The 12,586-nt window shown below is 24.0% G+C and overlaps 1 protein-coding gene across 2 annotated transcripts in view; it reads left to right on the plus strand.

Moving 5' to 3' along the window:
• The window catches only part of LOC117168821 (uncharacterized protein CG5098), a 46,938-nt gene that overhangs the window by 31,736 nt on the left and 2,616 nt on the right, over window positions 1-12,586 (plus strand). For both annotated transcript variants that reach the window (XM_033354663.1, XM_033354664.1), the window contains exons 5-6: window positions 203-384; window positions 5,348-5,666. In XM_033354663.1, the coding sequence (XP_033210554.1) occupies window positions 203-384; window positions 5,348-5,666 (501 nt within the window). The remainder of the gene's footprint in view (window positions 1-202; window positions 385-5,347; window positions 5,667-12,586) is intronic.

Consider the following 12,586-nt stretch of genomic DNA (forward strand, 5'->3'; position numbering starts at 1 on the left):
AAAAACTTTTAAACTTCAAATTTCAAAGTTTAAAATTCAAGAGTTCCACTTTGAATGCTTTAATTTGGTTGTCTATTTTTTATTTCTTTAAATGGAAAAATGTTTAGGATAGAGTTCGATTTTTCAAATTTTATTTTTTGTCTTTATTTAATCATTTTAATTTAAATAATAAATTGATTTTGTCGTTGTTATTAAATTGCAGGGAAAGTTAACAAAGCTGGTCTGTTCAGCTCAACTTTATCTTCAAGATACGATGCGCATACAACGGATTCGACGTGGGTTTGTGTATTTTGTAAGCAAGGTCCACATTCTATTGTAGCTGGAGATCCATCCAGACCACATCCTAATTTAGCTGGTCCACACATAGCCCCTGGAACATATGTAGTGAGTATAATATTTCTTAAAATGCACATTTTTATTTTAAAGCAGAGTGTCTACCTTATCTGGAAAACCTGGAATTTTCAGAGATTTTTCTTACAAGTCGGGAACTTTTTTTCAATAATATTCTTACTTTTTTTTTCAAATGCAATATAAAATTACATAATTATAAATTTTAATTTGTAAAATTAGCTTTATTTTACTGTATTTAACTAATATGTCGGAAATAAGTTTTTTTTTTGTTTGAAATTAATGTTTTTTAACAGAAAATTTAAATATTCTCTTTTTGGTTGAAAATTCAAGTATCTGGTTAAAAAAATTAAATCTGTTGGTAAAAATATCGACTGCATTTTTCGTTCGAAATTAACTTTTTTTCTTAAATTAAAATTTGATTTCTTGGCTGAAAATTTTACTTTTTTGTTAAAAAAAAAAATTGTTTTGGTTGAAGATTCCCCATTTTCATTAAAAATTCATTCATTTTCCTACTGAAGATTTAACTGTTCCAGTTTAAACTTGAACTATTTCGTTGCAATTTTTTTTCTGATATAAATATTTTTTTTAAACTGAAAATATAACTGTTTCAATGGAATGTTCTATCATTTTAGTTGAAAATACATTTCGTTGGTTGAACATTATTTTTTTAAACTGGTAATTAGTTTTAAAAAATAGCTATAATTAACTTGAAAATTAGTTTTTTTTTTGTAGAAATGAATCTTTTTGGTTGAAAGTTCAACTATTCCAGTTAAAGATTCACCATTTTAGTTGAAAATTCATCAGTTTGATTGAAAATCAATTTTTATCATTGAAAATTTTATTATTCCATTTTTAGTTTAGAATTGATCTTTTTTAGTTCAGAATTCAACTCTTTGGTTGGAAATTTATCTATTTTAGCTGAAAATTTAAATATCTCTTAAAATTTGGTCCCTATGGTACACTAATTTACGCTAGTTGAAGAGATTTTTAAGATTTTAGGGTATTTTAAAAAACTTCTAAGGAATTTTCAAGAGCTTTTAATTTGAAATATTTTAGGAAACTTTCAAAAATTCCAAGGAATTATTAATTAATTTCATTCATTTGAAGGAATTTCAAAGCGTTTGGAATATTTTAGGATGCTACCATTTTTTATTAATTTTATTATTTTGAAGGGATGTCAAAGCGTTTGAAATATTTTAGAATAAATAATTTACTAGAATTTCGGAAGATATGGAACGATTTTACAGGACCTTAAAGATTTTATGATATTTTGAAAGATTTTACGGGATTTTATAAGGCTTCCGAGGATTTTAATGATTATAAGGGTTTTTTTTAAAGCTCTTAAGCTATTTTAATAAATTTCTCACTCACCATATTTCATAGAATTTCACGAAATTTCATAATAATTTAGTGGTTTTTTAAGAATTTTTTTAATTAAGATATTTCCTAAGTTGTCAAATATTTTAGGAAATTTTAAAAGATTCTAAGGCATTTAAGATTAAATTTTTTTTAAAGGTTTTAAGATGCAAAGAATTTATTCATAAGCAGGGAGAAATTTCGTACCTCTTCAAAGATTTCAAGAATTTTTCAAATATTGTTTGTAATTCATTTGGAATTCGCCCAGGATTCTTATTAATTTTTCCTGAATTATTTTAAGTTCTTTTAAATTCTTCTCAATTCAATAGAGTTCATAACATTCTTTTAAATTCTCTTTATTTTTTCTAAATTTATTTTAAACTTACTTACTTCAATCAATTTTTTAATATTTTTTAATCGTTTTGAATTCGAATGATTTGTTTTTTAATTCACTTGGTTTTTTTAAAAATGAATTTCATCCAATTAAATTCCTCTAAATTCACACAAATTTTACTAAAATGAATTGATTGTTTTATTTTTTAATTTTCAAGTTCATTTGAAATTTTTGTAGTCACTAGTCACTTTTTTGGTTAAATAATAGTAGGTTTTCGAACATTTTAACAGATTTAAAATTATTTTTTTGGAAGTCACCCTGAGTTTCTTATTAATTTACCCTAAATACTTTTTAATTCTTTGGAACTCTCTTGAGTTCACTTAAATTCTTCTAAATTTACTCAACTTTAGTTAATTTAATGCAATTTTTTGAATTTTCAAGGGTTTTTATTTAATTGAAGCTTAAGTCTTTTAACCTCACCCTGAGTTCTTAAGCATTTCATCAAATTCTTTTGAATTTTTCTGAGTTTATTTCAAATTTACTGAGTTTCATGAAATTTAAAAAAATTTTAAAACTGCTTTCAGTTGAATTGATTTTTATAAAATTCATCTTGATTTGTTATGAATTTTATCGAATTCTTCTCGTTTAACTTAAATTCCTCTAAATTCATTCAAATTTTAGGGAAATCAATTGCATTTTTTGATTAAAGATATCGTTTCTAGTTCATTTGAATTAAACTTGAATTATTCAGGGTGGCCGCTGGACCTGGAAAACCTGAAAGACCTGGAAAAGTCGTGGAATTAAAAAAAAAAAAGACTGGAAAAGCTGGAAAAGCCATGGAATATTTAAAAAATTACTGAAACTTTTTTAATCGTCTTTATTTCAGTCTTACTTATTTTAGTATTTTATAACGAATTTTTTATTTGAAAAATTGGAAAATAAAAATTAAGGAAAAGTCAAATATCAGGCAAACTGTAAAAATTAAATAAAAAGAACTGGAAGATGTTCAGAGTTTTTTTTAGATTACTATTATTTTTCAGTGTAATCTTAATCTGTGCATAAATAATTCTACTATAATTTTTCTTAAAGTAATAACAAGAAAAATAATATGGCTGTGATTACAGAATACTTTTTTTCACTTTGATACAAATATTATTGAAAATTTTTTTGAATTCAATAAAACTTATTGATGAACTATTATCATTGCATTATATTTTGTAACATTATATATTATAACGGGTCTGTTGGACCCGACATATTTAAACGTGTATTGCGCAGCCCCTATTCAATATAATTGCACAAAAATTTAACAGAATGTAGTTTAACATATCTCTTAGAAAGTTCATTGAAAAAAAAGTGTGTTTTTTTACTTAAAAACTGATAACTTTTGTAATTTTTAATATTTAAACCTAAAAATTTAATGAGATACTCTTGGGATAATATCCTTTAAGAAAAAAATTACTGTCATAGCTGGACTTCTAAAAAAGGTATTTATTTTGCAAAATGAAAATTCACTTTGTTTATTTCTATCTACTTATAACAAATGAAATGCATGATTTTTTCCCCCTAAAAAGTAAATATAAAAGTCATTCAAAATTGACACGGTCACAGTTAAGCCTCGCTTGCCACGCTATTAGGAATGGTGGTCGAGCATTCGGCCACCTAGTGCCGTAAATTGGAACTAGAAAGAGTAGGTACAATTTTAAAGTTGGATTTTAATTTTTGCATCAAAGTGTGTTTATGATTGTTTTGTGAAGTATAAAACAATCATTGAATACTAAAAACAAATCTTCATCAAAAATAAATGGTTTTAGATTGAATTTCCATCTTGCACACTGAAAAAAAAACACATTTTTGAGCTTTAGAGTTCGACTATTGTAAATAATTTAGAAACGATAAAATAGAAATAAAAATTTAATCGAATAAAATTTGGACTAACATCGCATTCATTGTCTTTTTTGGTAGAAAATTAATTTTTTTGGTTGAAATTCAATTATATTGTAGAAAATTCATAGTTTCGGCTCATAAATTAAACATGTGGTAAAAAATGTATGTATTTTGTTGAAAATTCGTCGTTTTTGGTAAAAAAAATCAATTTTTCTTTATTAAATCCAAGTATTTTGTATTTTTAATTTTTTTTCTTTTAAATAACAACTATTTAATTTATCGTTGAAAATTCATCTTTTTAGTTAAAAAAATTCAAAACTTAACTCTTTTTTTTTTAATTTATATTCCCGGATTGAAAATTCAACAGTTTTAAAGAAAATTAGTCTTTTTTGCTAGTAAATTCAACAATTTGGTACAAATTTGAACTGTTTTTTGTTAATTAGTTTTTTTGCTTGAAAATGCAACAATTTGATATAAAATTCAACTAGTTCGTAAAAAATTAAAACTTTTTTTGTAAAACGTTTGGTTTTTCAAAATGAATTCTGAACGGCAATGCAATTACTCTATTTTGGGTTTAAAAGTTATCTGTTTTGAAATTGAAAATTGAAAAATTCAATAATTTAGTTAAAAATTTAGAAACGAAAAAAATATAAAATATTGAGCTGAAAATTGATGTATTTTTTTGAAAATTCATCTTTTTTGGTAAAAACTCTATTTAAAAAAAGAAATTAAATTAAATAAAATTTGTCTTTTTTGCTAGCAAATTCAACAATTTGATATAGAATTCAACAATTTAGTAGAAAATTGAACTGGTTTTTAGAAAACTCGTTTTTTTTTCGCTTGAAAATGCAATAATTTTATAGAAAACTCAACTATTTGGTACAAAATTAAAACTAGTTTGCCATTAAAAATAAAGTTTTTTTTTTAGATAATTATATTTCTCTCAAAAAATGTGTTTTTACCGTATAATATGTAAATTCCATATAAAACCCTTTCTTTCCGATATATACTTATTTTTATTATCTAATAAATACTTTAAAGTCTGCAAAAAATCTTTAAAACACTGTTATGCACAATTTAAAATGCATCTCTAAAATCGTACCTATTCTTTCTAGTTCAGATTTTTGTCACTACGTGGCGCATCGCAGTTTAACCTCTCTCAATACTAACAAACTTTCGTTGCAGTTAGTGATATCACCTAACAATAGATGTTAATACATGGTCCATTTTCTAAATTTTAATACAATTAATTCGAGTTTGAAAAAATGTTCGGGTCCAGTGGACCCATAGTGCCAGTTAAGGCTTAATTGGCTGACTTAAAAAAAAAAGTAGACCTGGAATTTTTAAAAAATAATACCTGGAAAACCTGGAAAAGCTGGAAAAGCCTGTGACTGTACGAATGAAAATGTTGTGTTGAAGGTACCAGCCGGAGTACTGAGCGATCTCTTCGGTCCATACCTGATTGGAAGAGAGCGGCTGGAAGATGGAATTTTATCGGCGGATGAACAAGATGTGATGGCAGAGCAGAAGAAAGGTAGTAAGAATAAGCGCAGTTTACGATACGCAGGACTGGCCGATCAGTTTTCTGCTAAAATGAGTAAGAAGAAGAGAAACTCTGTCGAAAGCAGCACCAATACTGTATTCACAGGCATGACTTTAATTCCTGGCGAAGAACAACGTTGGGAGGTCTGGCTTCACGAGCAGTGTGCAGTTTGGGCAGCTGGTGTTTATTTAGCAGGTAAGCTTGCTTGCGTATTTTAACATTTATTTTTATTCTTCTAGCGGATTTAAAATTGTATTATTTTATTTGATTTTTCTCGAAACATAAGAATTGAAATTTCAGCAAATGAATTTCATTGATTTAATTCTAAAAAGCTTCACGCTCTGGACTTTTGTCTCCTATATTTTTCTAGTAATCATTTTTCCACTCAAAGTGTGGAAAAAGAGAAATTTTGTACGTAACAATTCTTTACGCTTCAATAACTGATCAGGAAAATATAATATTGTCTTAAATGAATGTTTGTGTACTCGTGGAATAGAAATAATTTGCTTATTATTCCATTTATTTGTTATAAACAAATTGCAAGAACGACTTCAGGTATTCCTTAAAATAATAAATATTTATTAATAAAGCTGCCAGCTTCTGGAATCTGTTCATCTAAATTGTTTATAAACATTTAAGTTGTTATATTTTACTAAATATTATCAAAGATACATTTTTTAGGAATACCTGAAGTCGTTCTGGCGATTGAAGGAAATTATAATTTTTAAAAAAATCTGAAATTTTAATATTTTATTATATTTATGTTATTTTACTTATTGAAGCGTAAAAAATTGTCATGTACAAAATTTCAGTTTTAAGTGAAAAAAAGAGTGAAAAAAATTATTAATAGGCAAATAAAGGAGACAAAAGTTCGAAGCGTCAAGCTCTTCGGAATTTAATTAACTTTAATTTTTAAAATTTTTTTTAAATTTGTTACGGTAGGGAGGTGCGTAATATTTGCAAATTTGGAAAAACTTTTTCCTGAAGATTATCTTTTCAGTTATAAATTTTATTATTTGGTTGAAAATGTAACAATTTTCTTAAAAAGAAATCTTTTTTCGTTGCAAATACAATTGTTTTGTTAAAAATTCGTCTTCTTGGTTTCAAAATTAAAACTTTTTTCGTATGTAGAACATAAACCTTTTGCTTAAAATTAATATTTTGTCGCTGATAATAAGTCAACTGAAATCTTTTTTGGATGAAAACAATTTTTTTCTGAAAATTCGTCTTTTTTATTTAAAAATTTATATTTTGTATTGGAAATGGTGCATCTTTCTCAGATAAAAATGCAACTATTTTGTTGAAAATTAAACTATTTACTAGAAAATTTAATTTTTGTTTAAAATTTGTATTTTTATGTTAAAAGGTCAATAGAAATCTTTTTGGATGAAAATTCAACTCATTTTTTCAAAATTAACCTATTTTTTGAATTTACTTATTGTTTAAAATTCTTATTTCTGTGCTTTTTGTTGTTATTTTTTAAAATGTTTTTTTATTAAATTCAACTATTTTAGAAGGACTTTCATATTTTTAAAATAAAATTGCAACTTTTCGTTTAAAATTCAACTTTTTTTTTAAATTTTATCAATTACTTGCTTCAAAATTAACATTTTTATGTCATAAATTCAACTTTTTTGTTGCTGTAACTTTTTTTGTTTGATAATTCCATTCTGCCGTTTAAAAGTGCATATTTTTTGTCAAAAATACAATTGTTTGGTTGAAAAATGTGACTAAATGATCGTTCTTGATTGTAAATTCAATTCTTCTATTGTAAATTTATCTCTTGGGTTGAAAATTTAACTAGTTTTTTAAAAAGTCATTCATTTTGTTGAAAATGCAGTATTTCTGCAAAAAAATTGTGGAAACTTGAAGCTTTTCGAATTGAGTCGTACAAAAGTTGTTTTTTAGTCTTTAGAAAATTAATCTTTTTTACAATAATTTAAAAATCAATTGTTTCGTTGAAAATTCACGTATTTTGTTAAAAAATGTTTTTTTTTTTAAGTTAATCTACCTTCTTAAATATCTTTTGGGTTAAAAATGGTAGTATTCCAGTTAAATAATTATCATTTTTGTAGTTGAAAATGCATCTTTTAGGTTGAACATTGATTTTTTTAAATTAAAACCTAATTATTTCAGTTTTGGTTCACAATTATCTTTTTTTAATAATTTATTTTTCTTTTTAGATTGAATATTCAACTAATTGGTTGAAGATTTTTCTTCTTTAATTTAAAATTCAACTATTTCGTTAAAATATCATGCATTTTATTGAAAAATTGTTTTTCTTGGTAGTAAATTAATATTTTTGTTTGAATATTAATCTTACTATTTAAATATTCATCATTTTACTTGAAAATTCATCTTTTTGGTTCAAAATTCAACTGTGCCAATTAAAGATTTATAATTTTAATTAAAAATTCATCTGTTTGGTTGATAAATGAGCTATTTTGTTGAAAATTGTTTTTTCTTTGGCTGAAAATAGATTTTTTTTTACTGAAAATGTAACTATTCCAGTTAAGTATTCTATAATTTTAATTGAAAATTTAGCTGTTTGGTTGAACAATAATTTGTTTTAACTAAAAATGTAACTATTCATTTTTTGACAAATAATTAATCTTTTTAGTCAAAAATTCATGTATTTTGTCGAAAATTTATCTTTTTGGTAAAAATTAATCTTCTTAGTTGAAAATTCATCTTCGTGACCGATAATTCAACTGTTACAATTGAAGGTTTGTCATTTTAGTTGAAAATTTATCAGTTTTGTTAAAAATGAATTTTTTTAATGAAAATGTTATTATTCCATTTTTCGTTTAAAATTATTATTTTTTTTTTTGAAAAATAATCAATAGTCATATTGTTTACAAATTCATTCCAGGGTTCGATTTTAAGAGTTTTTTTTTTTGAATTAGTTGAATTGTTTTCTTCTTAAATTATATCTCTGAATTTACATTGCGTAATTTAAAAATCTTCTACTTGAAGAATTTTCCATTCGAGGTTTTTATTTTTGAGCGTACATTTTTAATTACAAATTTGTTTAAATACAGTCTTGAAAACTTTAACAATTGAAAATTAAAAGCGTTTGAAGTTGACAATTTTGTATAAAAAAAACATGTTTATTTTTTCAACTGTAAATATAAAGATATAAATTATGTTTAAAATGGATCTGTACTTTAAGTATTAAACGCCCGATTGAAACTATCAACTATTTTGAACTTAAAAATAGCTTCATAATAATATATTCGTGATTGAAAGCCTTTATTAAGTGTAAAATATTATTTCAGTCTAAGGTATTCCATTTTTAACCTATTTAATTTGAAATTTTTTAATTAAGAAAAAAAAAGAATTATCTAATATTTAGCAATATTTTACTGTTCATTTAAGACGAGTCAATTGGAACCAAATATTTAAAAGTAAACACTTTTGATACTGAATTGTTTGGCATAGAAAGCCTTGAATCGTAAATGATTTTTTATTTTGAAGTTATTTTAAGAGAATATTTTAAAAGCTTTTACAAGATTTCCAAAAATGTCCAAAAAAAATCTGGAATATTTTAAGGAAATTTTTTTTAATTTTCAGAATTTTAATTTGAAATCTGAAATTTTTAATTTGAAATCTGCAAAAATCTACATTTTGTTATAAATTAGGCTGTCGCTATTTGCAACAAAATTTCGGTACGATTAGCCGAATTTTATTGGTAGATACAATTATTTTCAATTATTTGAAATAATTTTAAATTAGTATTGAATCTTTTCCAAACTTGAAATGATTAAAATTTTTTCTACAAATAATAAGCTGGATTTTCTAAAAATTGTAACGATTGTTAAACATTTTCAAAACATGGCGGCTAAAAGCTCAATTTTGTTGCTATTCCTGATTTTCCATATTGAAGCAATATTTTAAAATAATTAATTAAAATAAATGTTCGCGTTTTGCGGCATATATATAATTGGAACGGGAAAATTCAAAAACTTGACCGGGAAATGACCGGGAATTTATTTTGCTCGATTAAAACGGCCACCCTGATATTCATCATTTTAGTTGATAATTCATATTTTTGGATTAAAATTCCACTATTCTAATAAAAGATTCATAATTTTGTTTAAAAATCCATTTATTTTGTAATTTTTTGCTCTGTTGTGTTGAAGGATGTTATCCAACTTTGATTTCAACCGTTTTTTAAATAAGTTGTTAAATCATGATTTTTATAAACTATTATATCATTTACTTTAGAATTCTTAATTCGAAAATCTTTCACTTTAAAAGTTTTCCAGTTTAGATTTTTAATTTTTAAGCATATATTTTAATTTAAAGAATTTTAAAGTGCAATTTTAAAGGTTAAAAAAATTAGAAGTTTTTAAAATCGAAGATTTTTTAATAAAAAACTGGGTGGCTGCCGGTTTTCGCAAGAAAAATCTGCCCAAGTTCGATTTTAACAATTTAAAAAATAATTAAAGTGCAGTTTTGAAGATTTAAACAATTAACTGTAAATATAAATAAATAAATTATGTTTAAAATAGGTCGGTACTCTAAGTATAGAAATCTGAACAATAATTGATTTGACCAAACAATTTTAGATCCGTTCAAAATTTGAAAATTTCCAGATTGTAACTGTTTCAATCCGAAAGTCTTGATAAGAATTGAAATTAATAAATCATTTATTCCGATAATTTTATTTTTAAATAATTTTCATGATTTATCAAAAATATATTTTTAATTCAGAGTTTCAAAGTCTTCCTTTATATTATTTTTTATATTAAATTTAATAAATAAATTTAATAATATAATATTTCTATTAATTTTTTTAGCCATTATAAAAAAGGTAGACGTACGTTTTACTATTTTCAACTTAAAAATGAATCAATAATAATATAGCCATAATTAAAGGTTTTTATTAAATTAAAAATATTGTGAGTTTAAATTATTTAATTTTTATCCCATTTAATTTGAAATTTCTTAATGTAGAAAAAGAATAAGTATTTACTATTTAGCAATATTTCACTGTTCATTTAAGACGAGTAAATTGAAATCAAATATTTAAAAGAAACCTTTTTGAAACGGATTGTTTTACATAGAAAGCTTTGAATCTTTAGATTTTCAAAGAACTTTTAATCTTTTAGCTTTACAATTTTAATTGCTCTATTTAAAAAGTGTGTAATTTATAAGTCAAATTGTTAAATTTTGACGCATAAATAACAATTGAATTATTTGTAGAAATATTTGAGTAATTTTAAGAGATACATAGAAGTTTTGAAAAAATTCAAAATTAATTAAAAACTTGAAATTATTTCAAGCCATTGAAAAGAAGTGTGTTAACATTTTTTTCAGAACTTCTAAAGATATCTTAAAATTAATCGAAGTTTTCCTACAGTTTTTGAAAATCCTGCAAATTAAAAAAAAAAACCTTAAAATCTTCCATAATTTTTCAAAGTGAAAAATCATTTTCAATTTTCCTAAGAATCTTAAGAAAATTTTGTATTCTTTTGAAGTCTTTCACAATTCTTCAAAAAAATTAAAATTTTTTGTTTGCAATCTGCAAAAATCTACATTTTATTTTAAATTTGGCTGTAAGTATTTGAAATTATTTCAAGTTCTAAATTTAATTTGAATCTTTTTAAAACTTCTAAATATCTCTTTAAATTATTCTAATAGTTTTACAAATAAGAAGTGTTCTATTGTTATTTATGAATTCAAATTTAATTTTTTTTTTAATTTGCATAATTTTCTACAAGTTATAGAAAAAATTGAATTCATTTTGAAATATATTTAAAAGTTCCGAAAACAAATTAAAAATTATTTTAAATTTGGAAAAATTTAAAACCACTTCTAGATTTATCAAAATTTTGAAATAAATAAAAGCTTAAAATTATTGAAAATAATATAATTTTGAAAATTTTTAAAGTTCATTGCTTTATTCTTTAATTTAGAGTATTGAAAATGTTAACGTTGATTTATATTTTTGGAACTTAATCTAAATCTTTGAGCTCTAAAATTTATAAAATTTCTAAATTTTGCCGTTTATTTACGTTTCATTTAACATTGTTTTATTGAAATGTTTTAGTACCTTCCATTTGATAAGTGTACATTTTTGAGCATTTGAATACACAATTTTTGAATTGAAAAACTTTTAAACTTCAATTTAAAAATTTTGGAATTCAAATGTTCCACTTTGAATGCTTTAATTTGTTGTTTATTGTTTATTACTTTATATGGAAAAATGTTTAGAATATAGTTTGATTTTTTCAATTTCATTGGCCGTGAAAAATGTTTGCGAACCGGGAAAATCCCCGAAAATGACCGGGAATTTTTTTATTCGATTAAAACGGCTATCCTGGCCATGAATTAATATAAATTGTTGTGTTTTGCGGCAAATATGAATATTTTACTTTTATTTGACCGGGAAAATTGAAAAACTTGACCGGGAAATGACCGGGAATTTATTTTGTTCGATTAAAACGGCCACCCTGATATTCATCATTTTAGTTGATAATTCATATTTTTTGAATAAAATTCCACTATTTCTAGTTGAAGATTCATAATTTTTTGCTCTATTGTGTAGAAGAATGTTTAGAATTAACGTCATGAAGTAAAATAAATTGTTGTGTTTTGCGGCAAATATGAATATTTTACTTTTATTTGACCGGGAAAATTGAAAAACTTGACCGGGAAATGACCGGGAATTTATTTTTTTCGATTAAAACAGCCACCCTTATAGTCATCATTTTAGTTGATAATTCATATTTTTTTACTAAGATTCCACTATTCTAGTTGAAGATTCATAATTTTTTTTCAGTTGTGTAGAAGAATGTTAAGAATTAACGTCATGAATTAAAATAAATGTTTGTGTTTTGCGGCAAATATGAATATTTTACTTTTATTTAACCGGGAAAATTGAAAAAATTGACCGGGAAAACTGGGCAATGACCGGGAATTTATTTTGTTCGATTAAAACGGTCACCCTGATATTCATCATTTTAGTTGATAATTCATATTTTTTTACTTAAATTCCACTATTTCTTGTTGAAGATTCATAATTTTTTGCTCTGTTGTTTAGAAGGATGTTTAGAATTAACGTCATGAAGTAAAATAAATTGTTGTGTTTTGCGGCAAATATGAATATT

This window comes from Belonocnema kinseyi, chromosome 3, assembly GCF_010883055.1.
Source record: "Belonocnema kinseyi isolate 2016_QV_RU_SX_M_011 chromosome 3, B_treatae_v1, whole genome shotgun sequence".
Lineage (NCBI taxonomy): Eukaryota > Metazoa > Arthropoda > Insecta > Hymenoptera > Cynipidae > Belonocnema > Belonocnema kinseyi.